At 38.5% G+C, this 18,020-nt stretch overlaps 1 protein-coding gene across 1 annotated transcript in view; it reads right to left on the reverse strand.

Moving 5' to 3' along the window:
* Nucleotides 1-18,020, reverse strand: part of SYNE1 (spectrin repeat containing nuclear envelope protein 1) — a 310,078-nt gene that overhangs the window by 160,244 nt on the left and 131,814 nt on the right. Inside the window, exons 44-55 of the mRNA XM_086745962.1 lie at nucleotides 17,769-17,951; nucleotides 15,784-15,885; nucleotides 13,860-14,063; nucleotides 12,693-12,900; nucleotides 11,870-11,982; nucleotides 10,981-11,186; nucleotides 9,763-9,918; nucleotides 8,363-8,654; nucleotides 7,501-7,673; nucleotides 5,179-5,488; nucleotides 3,125-3,289; nucleotides 961-1,317 (exon numbers count right to left, since the gene is read on the reverse strand). Coding sequence (XP_086602088.1) covers nucleotides 961-1,317; nucleotides 3,125-3,289; nucleotides 5,179-5,488; nucleotides 7,501-7,673; nucleotides 8,363-8,654; nucleotides 9,763-9,918; nucleotides 10,981-11,186; nucleotides 11,870-11,982; nucleotides 12,693-12,900; nucleotides 13,860-14,063; nucleotides 15,784-15,885; nucleotides 17,769-17,951 — 2,469 coding nt within the window. The remainder of the gene's footprint in view (nucleotides 1-960; nucleotides 1,318-3,124; nucleotides 3,290-5,178; nucleotides 5,489-7,500; nucleotides 7,674-8,362; nucleotides 8,655-9,762; nucleotides 9,919-10,980; nucleotides 11,187-11,869; nucleotides 11,983-12,692; nucleotides 12,901-13,859; nucleotides 14,064-15,783; nucleotides 15,886-17,768; nucleotides 17,952-18,020) is intronic.

The following is an 18,020-nucleotide window of genomic DNA, read 5'->3' on the forward strand; positions in this document are numbered from 1 at the left end:
TACAGATATGTATTGGCACTCAAGCAAGCAGGTTCTCTAAATCTGTGTCAGGGAATTCCGTGAAAGGGGAATCCACAGAAATAACTTGGCACAGACATTGGAGGAGGAGATTTATGATCTCAGTTCAGAGGGAAGGTGTTCTGGAGTTTTTGAGTATTTCTTCAGTCAAGGGGTCAGAAAGCAGGCATCACACACCTCTCTTCCTTTACTGAAACTGCTTAATCGCAACACTACCCTGTAAGGGAAATACTCAGTATCTTTTCTCAACATCCGTGATTCACAGTAGTCAAGACACATACAAACCTGTATCTCGGTTGTTGTGAATACATTCCTATTTATATATAACCTCTGGTGTGTGATAAATACACACGGAATGTTTTCCTAGAAGACAATCAGGAAGAGAAACAAACTCTCTGTTTTCTAAATTCCACCGCATTCCATAGCAAAGGAATCAGCAATATACCGGTTTCCAGTATAACTTCTTCAAATATCGGACATGATCTCAATGTGCATAATATGAGGAATATTTCAAGAAACGGAAAGCATAAGCTCAATAACACACTCCTGACAAATCGTAAGTAAGAAATGGCTCCAGCTGCTGCTTGGCTTTTAGGAAACCCCTCGTGTTGGTGCTTGGTGCGTTTCAAACCCGAGCAGCAACTCGGCAGCGAGGTCCTGAGCTGGTGCGCCAGCTCCTTTGCTTTCTCAGAGGCAAGCCCTGCCTTTAACATCTGAGGTCCGGGCGGCGTTAGCCAAGCAGAGAAATGTCTTCTGTAAACACTGCCTGCTACGACTACAGTTCGGAAAGTTGGGATTTCGCAGGGATGTCTTTCACAAACGCGTTTTGCTTTTTTTTTCTACTCGACCGTCCCGCTCGCGGGGAGTTGTCCGTCCACAGTAACCGTACATGCACAACCGAAAGACTGCTAGGAAAAAAAAAAAAAAGAGACTCGGCCTTACTTTCTCCTTGCGCCAGCTTTCCGCGACCTCGGCGTCGGTGTGGTGGCTGTCGGGGGGAGCCAGGCTCCGCGACCAGGCGGCCAGCAGCCCCTCGAACCGCCGGGCGGCCTCCTCCAGCTCCGCCTCTCGCCCCGCGAACTCCTGCTCCGAGAGGGCCGCCTGGCTCAGCGCGTCCCGCAGGCCGCTTTGGCTCCGGACGGCGCTCTCTTCCCACCGCCTCCAGTCCGAGCGCAGGGCCTCCACCTCGGCCGCCAGCAGCTGCCCGCCGCCGGCGGCCGTGCTGCGTTGGGCGGCGGCTGCCAGCGCCTCCGCTCGGCCGAGGCGGGCCGCGCCGGTTTGGCGGGATTCGACCAGCTCCTGCAAGGCGACACGGCCGTGGTCACCCGCCCAAGCCGGGAAAAGGGGGGCGGCCAAGGCCGGGGAGGGGAGGGTGGTGGGCGGGGGGCGAGGGGCTGCGGGCAGGGCGGGAGAACGCGGCCGTAGAATAAACTGAGGCCGGAGGGGCTGCGGGCTTTACACGGGTAAAGGGCGGTTCTGAACCCTTGGCAAGCTTAGGGGGGAAAACTTTTAGATTCCCAAAATACTGTCCAGGCTAAGGTGCAGAGAATGACAACTTCGTGGTGATCTTTTACATAAGAAGCACTGGTACACAGCTGCTCACAGCAGTTTTAAAAGCACAACCGTGCTGCTCAGAAAAAGCATTTTACAGCCTACCCATGATCTGTGATGTGCCATAATTGGTTACACATGTCTCTCTCCCCCCGCCTCCCCCCCGAAGTGAATTCTTTCTACAGCGTCCCATTTCAATCTTACACATGCTACAATGTTAGCATTTTAACGGAGGGAGGCAGATTCAGACTGGATGTAAGGAAGGAATTTTTTTCACACTGAGGGTGGTGAAACACCGGCACAGGTTGCCCAGAGAGGTGGTGGATGCCCCATCCCTGGAAACATTCAACGCAGGGTTGGACGGGGCTCTGAGCAACCTGATCTGGTTGGAGATGTCCCTGCTCCCTGCAGAGAGGTCGGACTAGATGGCCTTTAAAGGTCCCTTCCAACTCAAACTATTCTATGATTCTACAAGGGAATCTGGGCAGTTTTCAGCTTAAGAAGCTGGAGAATATAAATATCATCCCCAACACTGCATGCCAGAGCAACATCATATATTTTCTTGTTAGTCTTATGACCTAGAAACCACTATCTCCTCCCTTCCCTGTTTTATACACGAGGAGTCTGAGCACAAAGGGCTCTGAAAACCATCCAAGAGCGTACAACAAATCTGCAAGTTGATCTCGGGCATCCTGAATCCCCATCTGGTAGTCTGTTCAATGTCCCCACTCTCTCATGTTTAGGAGCAGAGTAAAACATTGCTAGCGTGAGCACCTGAACATAAACATCAGGCACAAGCGAAACATGCAGTCTGCTTTAATGCTGCATTCAGGAATATGTAACTTGTTTAGGCACTCAGATGCCTAGGAACGGACACCAGGGTAAGGAGAGTATACGCAGGGAGGCAGCTCATACATTTCTACTGTATTTGGGGAGAACAAGCCTTGCACTGCTTTACACAGCTCCATTTCGTACAAATCAGGAAAGGTTGTTTCTGACTTTGATTCCAGACAACTTTGCTCATGGAGAGAGCATATTCGGGGATGAGGACAGAGCAGTATTCATTAACCAGCTAAGCTAGATTCTTCTGTGATGGCACTGGGCTTCCACTCTTGCAAATTGTTCCCATGTGTGCTGTGGCTCATGCAGATCTGATTGTAGTTTTACTGCATCAGTTAAATATGGGAAGGGAGGTTGAAAACAAAACATAGCTTAGAAAGCTTGCCTTCAGCTCACTGAAATGTAATCACCATTTCAAATACATAAAGAGCAAGATCCCACAACTTTTTAGCTCTGGCCTATTTTTTGTTTTACAATGAGGGTGGTGAAACACTGGAATAGGTTGGCTGGAGAGGCAGTAGGTGCCCCGTCCCCGGAAACACTCAAGGTCAGGTTTGACAGGGAACTGAGTAACCTGATCTATTTGATGTCCCTGCTTCTTGCAGGGGACCAGGTGACCTTTAAAGGTTCCTTCCAACCAAAACTATTCTGTGGTTCTATTTTAGAGCATAGGGTCTGAATTGCAGATGAAATTGTGAAAGCTAACTTATCTTACATTGATTTTGGCCAGCTTTTTCTGTATGGTTGGTGTATCTCCAGATGCATCTGACCAGCGTTGTAGCTCTTCCTTTGCAGAATGGAGCCAGTCTGTGAATTCATGCACAGCATCAAGGTATAGCAAATGATCCTTCACAATATCTTCCACTTTCCTCATTTTCTCCTATCATTGAGATTTAAAAAAAAAAAAGAAAAAAAAAAAAGACCGTTAAAGTGCTTAAATACTGTCCTGGCTTTAAGCATGCAGTGGTATAGAGTGCTGGTCTGATACTACAGCATCCAGTTGAATGCTGAATAGAGGACAGCTTATAGCAGCAGAACACAGTGCTACACTGCACAAGGTTTGGTTTAGGTTGATCTGGACAGACATGTTCTGCTGGAGCAAAAGATGAAGATGACTTCTGAAAACCTATGCAAAAATGTACTTGAACACACTCTTTAACACAAAATGTATGGTTTATTAGATGTCAAAGCTGCAGCTGTGCAACTCTGACATGCTTTTTCCAATAGCCCTGGAGAGGGTATTACAAATCACCCCTGAGTCCTCCCAGGGAGCAGCATGCAGACAGAAACACAGCTCTTACTGAGACGCACCAAGTCTCTAGAAAAGCTGAGCAGAGTCAGAGAGATGTCCCATACAAAGACCACAAAGCAGAACTTACGCTGTTCAAAAGTGCAAAAGGTTCTTATGGTGCTGAGTCCCATTTTAGCCATCAGATCAGAAATGGTGGCTGTCCCCAGCCATCAACCTTGCAGCCCTGGAGGATGCTTTCCCTGACACAGCTTCACAGCTCCCTCTCAGCTTTTAAATGTAAGCTTACAGTGGGGACAGCTTAGCATACTAAAAAAGATGAAGTAGTATACTGGTTTAGGTTTGCCTTTGGTCTGACTGAGTAGGCTTGTTACCTTCTTGTGAGCTAACACTCTGGAATGTTTACCAAAACCAACCAAACGTGAACTGAGCTAATCAAATAGCTTTTTACTCCTGTGTGGATACTGTAACCTAGACCTAAGTGTCCTTAAACCAGTTTCAAACTAAACTGCTTATGAATTAAACCCCAGTTATTTTCAGCTTTGACTAATTCAACATTGTACTAAAGCAATGACAATAACAGTATATTTTATCTCACAAATAAAAAAAAAAAATCCAAACCCAAACTGCATGATTCTACATAATAACTTTATCAAGTTTAGTGAGAAAAATGCAGATTTTGACTAAAGAAGTAAATTCAGATGCCCTAGATTTAACAGTTTTCCTAACAGATAATTTGTTAGATCTTCCACTTACTTTTTTTACTCTGGTACTCTTTTTTTTTTATATAGACTATTGACTAATTACCTACAGACCATCTGTTCTCAGTACATGAAAACTAAAATCAGACTTCCATCAGATTACTGAATTTATACAGAGTATTTACTTCAATCTCACATTAGCCTGTTATTATGTGACTTCTTCCTGATCCAAACTTTCCCATTAGCTGAGAAGGTGGAGATTGTAACTCAGAGCTGGTGTCACTGCCATAATCTGGTTGGCAGAAGGTCTCAGTGATCTCATGTATCTTTCCTTAGAAACCAAACAGAATATCTCTTCAGCATGTGCACTGCTTAGTGGCTTGAAAGACCACAAAATACAGGCATATATTTTTTTCTGCCAACAGGATTTCTCTTTCTGACAATGTTATCTGCTCAGGGAGACATTTCATTCTTCCCTTTATAGGTGAAAAAAAAATAAAATGCTAGGAATGAGTAAAAAAGAATTAGATTAAAATAAATCTGGAATAATGTCAGAAATATAGGAAACCAGGAATAAAATATATGCCCTTCAATTTTCAAAAATCACAATACCAATTTCAATTCCCAACAACTTTTTTTTTGCATTCCAGGAAACTACATCCAACTTTTTTGTTAGACTCAACTATAACAAAATGCAAGACTATTCAAACACAGTCAATCCTTTAGTTACTAAAAAAATTTATGAAAATCAAAATTTTAGCCTTATACACAGATATCTAAACATTTTACTTGAAATGAAGACCTTTGCCTTTATCTTACCTTGGCTACAGTTGTGATGTCATTAAACTGTGTTTTTAATTCTTCTTGTGCTGCTTCTCCAAAAGACTCATCCCCTGTTTTTTCATACAGTTCCACAGCTTTTTCAATGAGTTGCTGTAAATCACCAGAGTGATCCTCTATCTCAGAAACAATAGCCTGGAAGTGGTCCAGCTGAGCAAACTTCTCCTTCAGTCCAGTCTGTGGCTCTAAAGGCTGTTCCACTTCATGATCCAGTTTCTCTAACCACTGCTCCAGCTGGTTTTTCCTTTCCAGATACTCATTCCACTGGCTAATGAGAGACTCTAGGCAGCTTACATTAAAAAAAACAAAACAACATACATAGTACAGATGAAAACTTTTGAAAGGTTTGAGAAAAAAAGAGCCTGCTTATACCTTAATTGTTACACTGTCTGTAGCCATGTATAATATGTTTAGAATATGCTTTTTCCTCCATCTTGTGTTAGCTTGCTATGTCAACTTACATCCAAGCTATTCTAGAATTTCTGTGTTTTTCTGCGTTCTCTGGGCTACTACATACAACCTGATACAACCACTTCCCTATCACAGGTTACACGAGCAATTTGTCTGTCTCGGATTAACGAAAAGCACATTTCTGTGTCTGACCAGCAAAGTGAAATACAGAGCATTACTGGAGTTCTTTACGATCAGAGTAATAAAATGTAGAGGAGCCTATGAATTTATTGACAATTAAGAGAGATTCTGGCACATTTTGGAAGAACAAATCAATTATATATAGTCTTATTTACAAATCATAAGAAATACTCTCTTCTGTTATATATTGTTCCTCCTAGCAGATCACCAGATTTCCCTGGGATTTGTGCTGAGGAATGTAATTCTCATTCCACTGGACTTAACGATAGACAGGAGAGTGGTAAGGATTTCATTCAAAACATAATGGTTTAGCCTAATCTAAACAACATTTTATGACAAAAATTATGTAAAATGAGTGTGAAATCTTAAAGGCAGCCCATTATAATTTTCTACATACAACTGTATTACAATTTTGGAATAAATAAGAAAGTGTCACTACTTTCAACTGAAAAACTCCAATTTACCTATAGCATGGCTCCTACCATTGACAGCTAATATTTAGGACTCAGATACCCTAGCACTCAGATTATCTAAAATACAGGTCTATCACCTTTCTGATGCAGGTCTATGAGTTTTCTGGCACAGAGAAAACTTTGTTTTCATTGGAGAATTAAGGAAGTAGGATCGTGTAGAAGTTTGCCAAGGGCCCATTTCTGTGCAGTAATGACTGAGATGATGGAACAGAGAGTGCTTGTAAAACCCACAGTGGAAAGCAACCAGAGAGCAGCTGCAGCTAGTTCAGATGACAGGATTTAAATGTCAGATGCTCTTAAATTAAATTTTAAAAAGATGGAATTTGATGATGAAAATAATGCTTTACTTAGGAAGAGGAAATTGGATATACAAATACAAAATTTGGGATAACTGCCTAGGCTTAGCACTGTAAATAAAATTCAACAATATGATACTACTGCAAAGAAAGGAAAATCTCATTCTGGAGTGGATTAAGGATAGTGTTGTATGAAGAAAATGGAAAGTACTGATACTCTATTCAGAATTAATAAAGTCTCAAATACACTAAGAGGTTAGCCCACTTTCAATTATTAACTTTTAAGAAAAATTTAGACAAACTAGGGATAGTCTCCAATCTATTGAAAAAGAAACAAGGCTGGACGAGGTCCAGAAAGTATGAGTACTGAGAAACATCAGTCTGTCTAGAACAGAGGTGATGGAGGCCTTCAAATATATAAAATAGTCTCACACAGGCAATAAGAAAACCTTTCAGTTTCTACTGAGGTTAGGACAAGAAGAAATCAGCTTAATTTGTGAGAAAGATTATTTGGAGTGGATACCAGGATTTTTTTTTTTTTAATTAAAAAACATAGTGAAAGAATTGAGAAACTTTCCTAGAGTTTTGTAAGGAAAAGGTAGATAAATATCCATCAGATGTTCTTGGTCCTGCCCAAGTACAGGTTAAATAACTCAGAAAGCCCTTTTTAGCTTTTTCTCTGTATGAATTTGTATGATTTGTATTTATTTTTAAATTACCATCAAGAACCATCTCATACGAAATTTGATTCATCTGATAAGGTCAACTCATCTTTTTTATAGAAGGATGTATTTTTTTCCAGGCAATTTAGATTCCCTCTGGTAATGCAACTTTCCCCTCACATACCAGTAATGAATGGATGGACTCCTGTGTGCTGTAAGGTATCACTGTTTGTAAGCAAAGATGATACGGTCTGACCTGTGTTTTCCATGGAGTTTTACCTCTGCCAGTTCACTGAGGTGCTGATGATGTCATTCCATACATCCTTCAGTGTCTGTAGCTCGGTTTGTATCACCTTTTGTCCTTCCTCACTGCTGCTCCTAAGTGCTTGTTCTCCTTTGCCAATGGCCATGTTCAGCTTAACTTCCCCATCACCTTTGAGTAAGAGGATCTCCTATGAGGCAAAATAAATCAAAATATCAAACACAACCCTGCTGAGAGGTGAAAGCAGTTATTGTTTCAACAGTGGACACCATGTTCCCTGAGCTCATTTATCCTTGACAGCCATGCCCAGTAGAAATTCCCAGGCACTTTTTTTTTCTTGTAAGTGCCAGTCCCTTACTATGTGCAAGTGGTACAGCAGTTTCTTCCACAGGCATACAAGTATTTCACTGGATTCATCATCTTAAAATATTGTTCACATTGCACTATATAATGAGTAGGTCAAGCACTGCACAGAAAGACAGCACCATATAACTAGAAGAACTCTCAAGAAAGCCCTTGTCGATATCTCCCACGCTGATGACCTTCCTATCTAACCTGCTCCTGAAGACCTCTTGTGACAGATACATCGTAGCCTCTCTGTGAATTACTCCAAGGCTTCCCCTCCATTAGAAAGCTTTCTTAGACCTGAACACACATTTTAATAGTTCATTATAAGTCAATGTAATACCTGGAACCTGTCTCCACTAAACTTCATCCTGTTTTTCACAGTGCACCTCCTAATTTGTCAAAAAAACCTTAAATTATAATCCTCTTCATAACTGCAGAAAGAATAAAATATAAAAATATTCCTTTTCCACTGATGTGGCCCACACTCAATATTAACCTTGATGAGTAATCCCTAGCTGTATCCTTGTTTACCTGAATTTGTGTCAGACGTCTCTCTAGTGTGGCTTTGCTACCAACAGTGCTCTCCGACAATGCCAGTTTATCTTGAACCTCTTTCACCCATGACCACATACTCTGCAATGCCTCCTCCAAAGTGAGATGCTCTTGGAGTGCAAGCTGACATGTTCGTAGCTTCTCCTTGACAGTTTTGACCATGTTTTGATAACTGGTGAGATGTTCAGATGCAAGACGCGCTTCCTTCCCAGAACCATGGCCTTCTTCATTTAAATTCTGTGCCATCTGGGACAGCTTATCAAAAGATTCCCTGAAACAAAATATTGACACTGAAAATCAGTTTCAGACAGCATATGATATTATAGTAACTATCAGAAACGATGAAGGTTGCTGACATAATCACCTACTCCACCAGAGTTCATAGTTAACAGAAAAATTAGCTCGGAGAGACTGAAAGGAAATAGAAGCTGTGTATATTGATTAACATCTTTACTTGTGTACGGAACAATTTCTTGCAGATTTTGGTGCTCAAAATGATCACACTGGAATCTTTGCATTGCTTTAAGAAGTTTATAGTCTTTGACAGGTAAGAAGGTATGGCAAGGTCAGACCATTTGTCCAGGATTAGGCACTGACTCTGGGGCTCAGTACAAGTCAGTAAAAGGGATTAAAACTCTGCATTTATACAGCCTCAATTAATCTCAATCTACTGGTTCACCCTTCCTGATACCCTGTGATTACAGGGAATTTACATCAGACCAGAATGGCTTGCATCAGTCTCAAGGGGATAGGTAGAGCGCTTTTTTAGCGCGCTGTGAGGCTTGAACAACTGACTGCTATTTCTGCTCTATCTTCACCAACCTAATAATAAAAAAGAATGTGAAAAACCACAGTGCACTAAAAAAAGGCAATTACTTCATCATCTATTGGCTGAGTTTGAATTCTAGAAAGATTTCACAGCCAACGTGGATGTTATTTGAGCTCTTTATAATGAAGTCAGCTATATGTGAAAGTGGATTCTGCTAACCTAGTCGGATCTGAGCGTTGTAGGACAGAAAGAAAATTTCAAAATTGATATAATGCCAAGTATAATTTTTACTATTGCTATTACAAGCAACGTTTTAAAGATTTATCTTTACAAGCAATATCTTTAAGATTATATTTTTGAGTTTCCATTTATTAATGGAGTAAAATAAGCTTTTCTTAATGAGAAATGTTTAAACATTAAATTTTGGAGTTGGCTTCAGATTCTAATTTCCTTAAAAGTGGAAACATCTGGATTCAGTCTCTTTTCACAGAGTATGTTGCAACACCTTGCTCTACCTTTCACAAACACTCTTTACCCCAACAGTTTAGTTTCACTGTGGCTTTAGCAGAGGAAAAAGTGAGAATATTTTAGGAAATGTATTTCATACTACCTTGAATTCAGTAACTCTTCCAGGAACTTTTCAACTTTCTGCACCTCCTTTTTCTTCTCAGGAATAAGCTGTTTGCTCTCTCCTAATGCTTCTGTGCTCATTCTTTCTTCCATGTCACGTATCCACAGGGCAAGTTTTTTGTGCTGATCTTCAAAGCTACAGAATAGATAAATACTCCTTTAAAAATATTTCTCAGGTGGCGTGAAGTTAATAAGAAGTTAACTCAGTTCTTTCTATATCCACAAGACCAGAAAAATAAAGCTAGGTATCAATTTCATGCTTTGAGAAAGAGTTGTACACAAAACATAATTCCACAGTGACTACTAATCTAAAAATATTCAGCAACTCTCTAAAAACATTCAGCAAAATCATGGGAACTACAGTGAGAAAAGAAGCCTCCAAAATTTAAAGTGACAGTGCTTTTATTTATTACTAGATTCATTAAAGGCAGATGAAAAGAAAGTTTTTTCCAAATCCTTATAAGGACTTGACCTAAGATTAAAAAGTGGGTAAAAATGGGTTTTTACTCAGTATTGACACTTAAAAGACCCAAAGTGTTGTGCTTTCAGTTTCTCCAACAGAATGTAACCGGAATCTGGAGCGCTCAGAACTCAGCAAAACAAGTTTTGGCCCAAAGTTTGAAAACCTTTTCCTTACATGAAAGCACACCATTTCATCTTACTGTTCTAGCTGTTACTGCTACACTAGCTTCACTTTCAATTAGCAACAGTTTTGAATGTCGTTTTACCTAAAAATATTTGAACTCACAAGATTCCAGCCCTAAGTAATAATTCAAGAGTGTTTTCTTATTAGCTCCTTAGGAAATATGTCCATCTGGAACGCGACAGGACAGATGCATGCTGTGTAAAAAGCACATTGTCTTCAAACCCTAGGGCAGAACTTGGAAATTCATCACATCTTTTCCTTCCAGGAAATGTCATTTAAACTACTGAGATCCCAACTGCTGATTTGGGATTGCATGAGCTACATGGATCTTTCACATACATGATCCTGACCTGCTATTCTTTAACCAAATCAGTATCCTTGGAGCAAGACCTGCCACTTTGTTTTTAGAAAAAAATTTCATTTTCTCTTAAATATTTCCAAAGGAAAAAGCAAACAGGACTAGAATAACTGGAAATAATTTTAAATTGCACCGTGTATTTCTGCAGCCTGAAAATTCCATACAGTCCATCTGTGACTACTGGTATTACTCACCTTCCCAGGTTTGAGGCACAAGCTTCCAGGGCCTGCTTATCAATAAGACATTGGTTGAGGAATTCCTGGAAGTTCTGGTTAGACTTTGCTATTTGCTCCTGAATATGGCTCACAACTGGTTTGGGTAAGCAAGCACACAAGCTTTCTCCTTCCTTGCAGGCAGCATCTAACTTGTTCTGTCCCTCGCTAACAGAATCCAGCACTCTCTGTGTAATGAAAGAGTACAGTTTAAACATGTAAGATTTAGTAACTAAAGATAAGCAATATTTCTAATAGAAGTGGTCAGATTTCCCCAACAAGATGAGAGCCATGTCTAGCTATGGAAAAAAATTCAAAGCGGATAGTTCAAATAAAATTTTATTAAGTGGTGCTACCATTTACAGAGCTCAATTTTCCTATTCGGTCCCAAGGCAGTCCTGCCCTTCTCTGATAGTTTAGTCGTGTCCTGAAGATGTTACGCATTTCAGGAATTAGGGCTGTTTGCAGCAGGTGCCTGCTGTTTGTGTTCTGTCTCATCAAAAGCCTACACAGATAAGCTTTGATATATCAGTGTTCATCTAAAAGACTGAACAAGCAATTGTGTAAGAAAAATAGGAAAAGGAAGAGAAAGAAGGCCAGAAAAAGGAAAAAAAGATTAAAAATCAGAAACAAGAATAGTTTAGTTACGCATAAACCTTCCAGAAGTTAAATTCTGATCTCTCAGAAAAGCAAATACAGTTTCCACTGTATTCCCTCTGCAGTACATATTGTTGTCTTGAACCATTCTTACATTACCTTTTTGGAAACAAACCCAATGAATATGACAGCATCTACAAATAATTTTAGAGATATAATTGGATACATATGGTTGAATTGCTAGCTACTATTTTAAAAAATTTGTTCACTATACCTGCAGGTCATGTAGCTTTGCCTCAATGGCTTTGCTGTCTCCAGATCTGTAAGATGATTCTTTTACTGCAGCCTTCACATGAGAAAACCATTCCTGGAATTCTTGCATAGAATCTTATTTAATAAAAAAGTACAGAGAAAATAATATTTTTTTAAGAAGTAGCATTATCCACAATATGATAACAGGTGTCTTCCACAATTCTTTTATCCTTAAGGAACAGTGCGTAAAAGCTAACAGGATGAGTCTCATTGCATTCAGTGACCTTGGGGGGTGGGATTCATTCCACAAAAAATTAGATGCATCCACTCTAAACCTCCAAATTCGAATAGCCACACTAAGCTCTCCTTTACAGTCAGTGAAAAAAAGACAGGCATTTTCAGTCTATGGTATGTCCCAATTTAACGTTAGATAATATTTAGATTAATATCTTAATATCTAAGATTAAAAATTGCTTACTTGTGTCCACTGACTATCCAGGGAGTCCAGAAAATAGTTCAGATGGGGACTTATACATTATAAACATCTCCCTTTGGTTATCTACATCTCTGAACAGTAAATATGTAAAGTGTATGTATGCAATAGAGATGTATACTAAGAACGAAGAAAGGTGGAGCTGAGCCTGCCTTTCATGCATATTACATGTTTAAAGTTGCATTCTGGTTTTGTAAAATGCTTTGTTATGTAGCAGTTATTCAATGAACGATGACTTTTTGAAAGGCTCCAGACAAAAATAAAGTTATAATTGCAAGTGACATCACTGGAAACTCTGGTATGATTCATGGCTGTGGGCTAACAGCTCATATTAACAAGTCTGAAGACTCACGAAGGAAATGTTTTTCCAAGGACTCTTGCATGCTGGCCTGTGTTCTGGAACAAAGCTGATTCAAAGCTTCATACTTCTTTACTAATGAAGTGACAGTGCCACCAAGAGTTTCCAGCTCTACAGAATGGTATTTGCGACACAGGCTGTTGAGGTTCTCACGGGTCAAGTCAATGCTGCTCTGCTGAAGCTGAAGGTCTTTTTGTGTCTCCTGAAAATGAAGTTGCAACACAAATACAACATTTTTAAAGAAACAAGAGAGTCCCCTCTTTTCCTCAAGCATTCCTGCTCCTCTCATGTGCTCCTTCCTCCTATGATCTATTGCAAGTCCTAGACACAATGAAGGGAAGTAGTACTAGATCATGTTTCCTGAATTTTCCAAGTGAGATGAATCCTTGACGCTAAATAGCCATCACAGAAACGTGAAAATTGCTATTTCTCATGGTTTACTACTCTATCAAAAAAAAAAAATTTCAAGGCATATTGAATAGCAATAGTTACTTTCAGCAAAGTCTGAAGGTAAATATTAAATCCACTACAACACTGGTATTTGGTGGGACTTCTGAATGAAAGGGAGTTTTCATCTAACTAAAGAAGAACATTTGTTTGAAAATTAAATTTGAATTGGCTAGTATGTCAACATTAATATGTGCTTAAAATGGAAAAAAAAATGTAGTTTGTCGTATTATGATGGGCATAATAGTACGTGATCACAAGAGCTCTAGGAGGTAGACAAAAGAATTGCTATGTATGAGGACTGAGGAGGACTTCTGAGGTAGAAGCTCCTGTTAAACTGAATTCAGTCCAGGGTCTTTTACTTTGATGAGTTTTAAGTTCATAACTTATATTGCAAGGGAGTTAATGGACTTGTAAACATGATGGAGTAATGACTGAACAGTTGAACGTTACAAAATCAGTTCTTGTTACAACAAAGACTATATTATTCATTATAAATTTCTAAAAGGCTTGTATAAAGTTAATAGAACTTTGGTTCTTTGGTGGAACTTCTTAAAGACTATCATTGTACTATTTTCTAATACTCTAGCAGCTGTGCAGGAGATACATATTTTTTATCAAATTAAAATTAAGTATAATGTTTAGCAAAAACTCTGATAAAAAAACAAAGATCACTCCCTAAGCAAAAACACCTTCATTTTCTTCAGCACCAACCTTCACTTTATTTAGAGCTTCAGGATCCAGGCTATGTGCACAGCTTAACAGTGTCTCTTCCACTTTTGTTAACCAGTCTGTCATCTGGTCAATAAACTTCTGTAATTGCATCTTCTGAGTACTGAAGTCTTTCAGTGTCTCTTTTGCTGTCTCTGACATTTCTTTGGCGTGTTCCAACTTCTGCCTCAAATCTGATTCTATAAACTAAAAGCAAAATGTTATTTAAGTATTAAAGCATTTAAATAAAACACTTATTACAGTGAATGTTTATTGAAAAAAAAAAAAAAAAGGAAGGTAGGAAAGTGACCAATGATGATAATTTTGCTCTCTTGACATCCGTAACTAAAGATACTTACATAAATGAAAAATGCCAACCATTCAGGATCAAATCTTAGATAGACAGTAATCCAAAAAAGGGATAATAACTTCTAAAAACCCAGACTGCAAACTGTTGAAATTATTATCCACTTCTGAAAAATTAAACAGTTGATCTTTTTCCTTTACTAATTTGCCATATGTACAGAATATTACCTAAACACAATTAGCTCCAGAAAAAGAAATATAAGTTGGTGAGACTTAAAAGCACTGAGGCTTAAAGCATCTCAGTGTAAGGCAGATTAAAACTGAAGACAACACAAAATAAATTAGAATATTGCCCATTAACCTGTTCAAAGACAGCAACATGTGAAATTATAGTGGATGTTAGCTGTGCACATTTTACTGACAAAAAAGTAGATAAAATCAGTCATAATAGGATAATATTTATAAATGTGCAATTACTGAAAATTCTATTAAGGAATTGCTTATGTTCTCAGGATATGATCTGATCATAGTCTAGTTTACTTATTTAGCATTTGAAAGTTGGCAAATAATTTGGAGATTTGAGTTTAGTTTGTGAAGCTTCATTTTCAAATTTTTATTTATATGCCAACCATAATTATTTTATTGTAGTTATTATTTACTTTTTATTGTATTTATCATATTTAGTAGATGGAAATAGGTGTGTGTTGGTTAACAGTGATAATTCTGCAAAATAATTTGCTCTAAGTTTTGCTCTGTAAGTGGACAGATATTTATTATGAAACATATGATTAAACCTGAATTTTCTGAACCTCTCATGTAAAGGAAATAATTTGGGAGAACATAAGCACTTCCATATATTTGCACATACCATAGGGTTCTTGACCCGTATCTGATCAGTAATTTAGGCTTATGTTTATGGTCATGGTGAAATGTGGACAAGGCTAGAGTGTTATATTAATTTCTGTTAAAATTTGATAAATGGTTTTGAAAAAAATATCTACAGAGATATTTCCGTGCCTGTGGAAATCACAGAAGTCAGCTTATCTTTTAAAACTCCTGACACTGAAGTGAATAATCTCACATACCAATTTCCATTTGAAAACAAACATTTGAAATAGTCATACTTTGGTTTTGCATTTGCCCTACCAACATAAAAAATAAGGACTTAGCCAATAATAAAAGTTCAACAGCTCACCTTCACTGTTCCTATTTTACCCTGCTCTTGCAACAGCTAGTTCAGGGCACTACTTCCAGTCCACTGAAAAATATTTTTGGTTTGATAAAGCAAATGAATAGATTTTACTGCATTATTATTCCTTCAAAGAGGCAAACTGTATATGTACTCACATATGACGTGGCCTAATGTGCAGTTTACAAAATGTAATCTGTCTCATACCAGATCATCTACCTTATAAACTATTTACTCTATTTGTATTTATAACTCTAATGTTCAATTACTTTATGGAATATAAACAAAGAATAGTTATGATACATAACTAGAAATAATGCTGTATCTGTCACCTTGAAAGAAAAAGGCAGTACAGAAGAGATGGAAATTTCAGAAGGAGTTTCTTCTAAGTAATTTAAACACAGTCTGTGGTTATCAATATCTTTATTTTACCTGGAGATCTGCAGGAGGCTCTTGACTATGAGTCAGTTCTTTGAGATTTGAAATTTTGGAACTAAGCTCCTCCAACTTCAGTTCTTTATCCTTGACTTCGGACTGTAAAAAAGTTGTGGTCAAAGTTTCACATGAAACTACAAGAAGGTTTTAGACTTTCAAGAAGGATGCTCCATCAACAGATAAAATGAAAGAAGATGTAAACAAGGTTTAGCAACTAGAGGGAAAACACTGTTGACCTATAAGTTTTCTTCTCTAAAAATCTCCCATCTCTTTTCCTTTATTAGACTCAGTTTAGAGATTTTTTTTTAGCCCTCCATTAAAAATAACCACACACATTTTTAGCATTTAAAATGCACTAACAGCTTCAGTTTCTTAAAACTGGCTGGAAAAAGATGGGAATGCCATTGTTTATTCTACTGGAAAAATCTACTGTGGTTGTTAGGTTCCACTTAACGGCACACAGAGTATAATACATGTGCTCTCTGGTTTTTATTACAAGGAAGTGAGCACTTGGAAAAAAATTAGACACAGAAATAAATTTTAACCTCCAAAGGGAATTAAAAAATGCTGCTATATGTGCACTGACGTATCTAGACTTCATATTTATTGTGTTCATATAGATTCATGCTATAAAGAAATATTCTGCTTACTAAAGAAAGAAATAGCAAAGTGAAAGAGAAAATAAGAATTTGTATAATGGTAATTCTGAAGTATTAGACAAGTAATTGGTGTGTGTATCCTATTATCCAAACTTTCTTTTATAAAAAAAAAATATCATCAGGTCACTCCAATTAAAAGATTGGACAGGGCATTTCAGGATTAAATTGCTGCACTTAACATCTGCCCTGCATGGTACAAGTTCAGCTGGCCCCCAGAAGACTCTCCAGGGGGTATTCTGTGCACGGGAGGATATAATATTAGGTGACTGATCAAGAAAGGGACCACTGCTATGGACCATATAAAAGGCACACTGATTATTTCTGTCCATGCTTCTCTATTTTTGACTGCTGAAATGGCAGGACCCTTCTGTCAGTGAACTGCCTTTCCTCTTGCTTTTGCAAAAGGAAATAAAAAAAAAAAGAATTATGGACTACGCATTCTGCGACTGCAAATGTATGCACAGTGGTCACATCTTCTGCTGTTCTGGCCCTCTTGTGAATCCGGTTCACCTGTGGTTTGGGCACTGGCTGCCGTTACTCCAGATCAGTTTTGGCAGTGATGAATTTAGGTGGTCTTATTGCTATACTAATCAGAAAGACATTAGAAAAAGTTCATCCTGAACAAAATACGAAATTGGCACCATTTCATATTCTATCATACTACCCGTATATGTTCGCTGTGCATCTTCTTAAGGACAAAATTTATTTCAAATGAAGTAGAATATGGCTCATTCTACAGTTAATCTGCTGTATCTTTTAAGCCAATAGAGATAGGATGCATCCTGAACACTGGCTAGATGTCTAAAACAGTTTAACATCCTCCAGAAAATAAAGAAGTAGAATCATAGAATCCTCTTACTGAAATTGTTAGAATCTGACATTAAAATTTGCCCTCCAGTCCAGCATATCTTTTTTATTGTCTGAAGAATCTACCTTCTTAGAGGAGAGTTTAGAAACTATTCATTTTTTTTCCTTAACTTAGCTGAAGTTGTCTAAGATTTCCATCAGTTTCTACTGGAATAGTTCAATCCAATGCCATGCTTTTTGAAATTTTTGTGCTTGTAACAGCACATTGTAATGTATTGCTAGAGCCAAAATAACTATGGAGCTTAGCTTTAGTAAGAGAGGTGCCGTTCTTGTTTCTGCCAGAAGCAAACGGGTTCAAAAAGGGACTGGAATGCTGTCAGCTAGCCATTGGATTAGTGGTACCACTGCTTGAACAAGGAACATGGTGGTCTACAGCAGCACAGCCTTATCCATGTGCCTGATATCTCTTGAAACTTTGGTTCAGAACATTTTTATCACTGATTTATGGGTAAGCACCTGGAAGTCTTTCAGGAGGACCTCCATTCTCTGACTGTTACTCAAGTTGCCGATGCCTTCATTCAGTTGAGAAATGCACTTACTGCACCATCCATCCACTTCATCTCCAGTTTTCAGGATATCATCCCATAGAGACACACTTACACGCAGTCGGTCAATGTTGTCTTCAATCCTTTCAGACACCTTTTAGGAGAGGAGAATGTATCAGTACCATTCACAAATTAATTTTAGATTTCTTTATTTACAGACAGT

This window comes from Chlamydotis macqueenii, chromosome 3, assembly GCF_036417535.1.
Source record: "Chlamydotis macqueenii isolate bChlMac1 chromosome 3, bChlMac1.mat, whole genome shotgun sequence".
NCBI lineage: Eukaryota > Metazoa > Chordata > Aves > Otidiformes > Otididae > Chlamydotis > Chlamydotis macqueenii.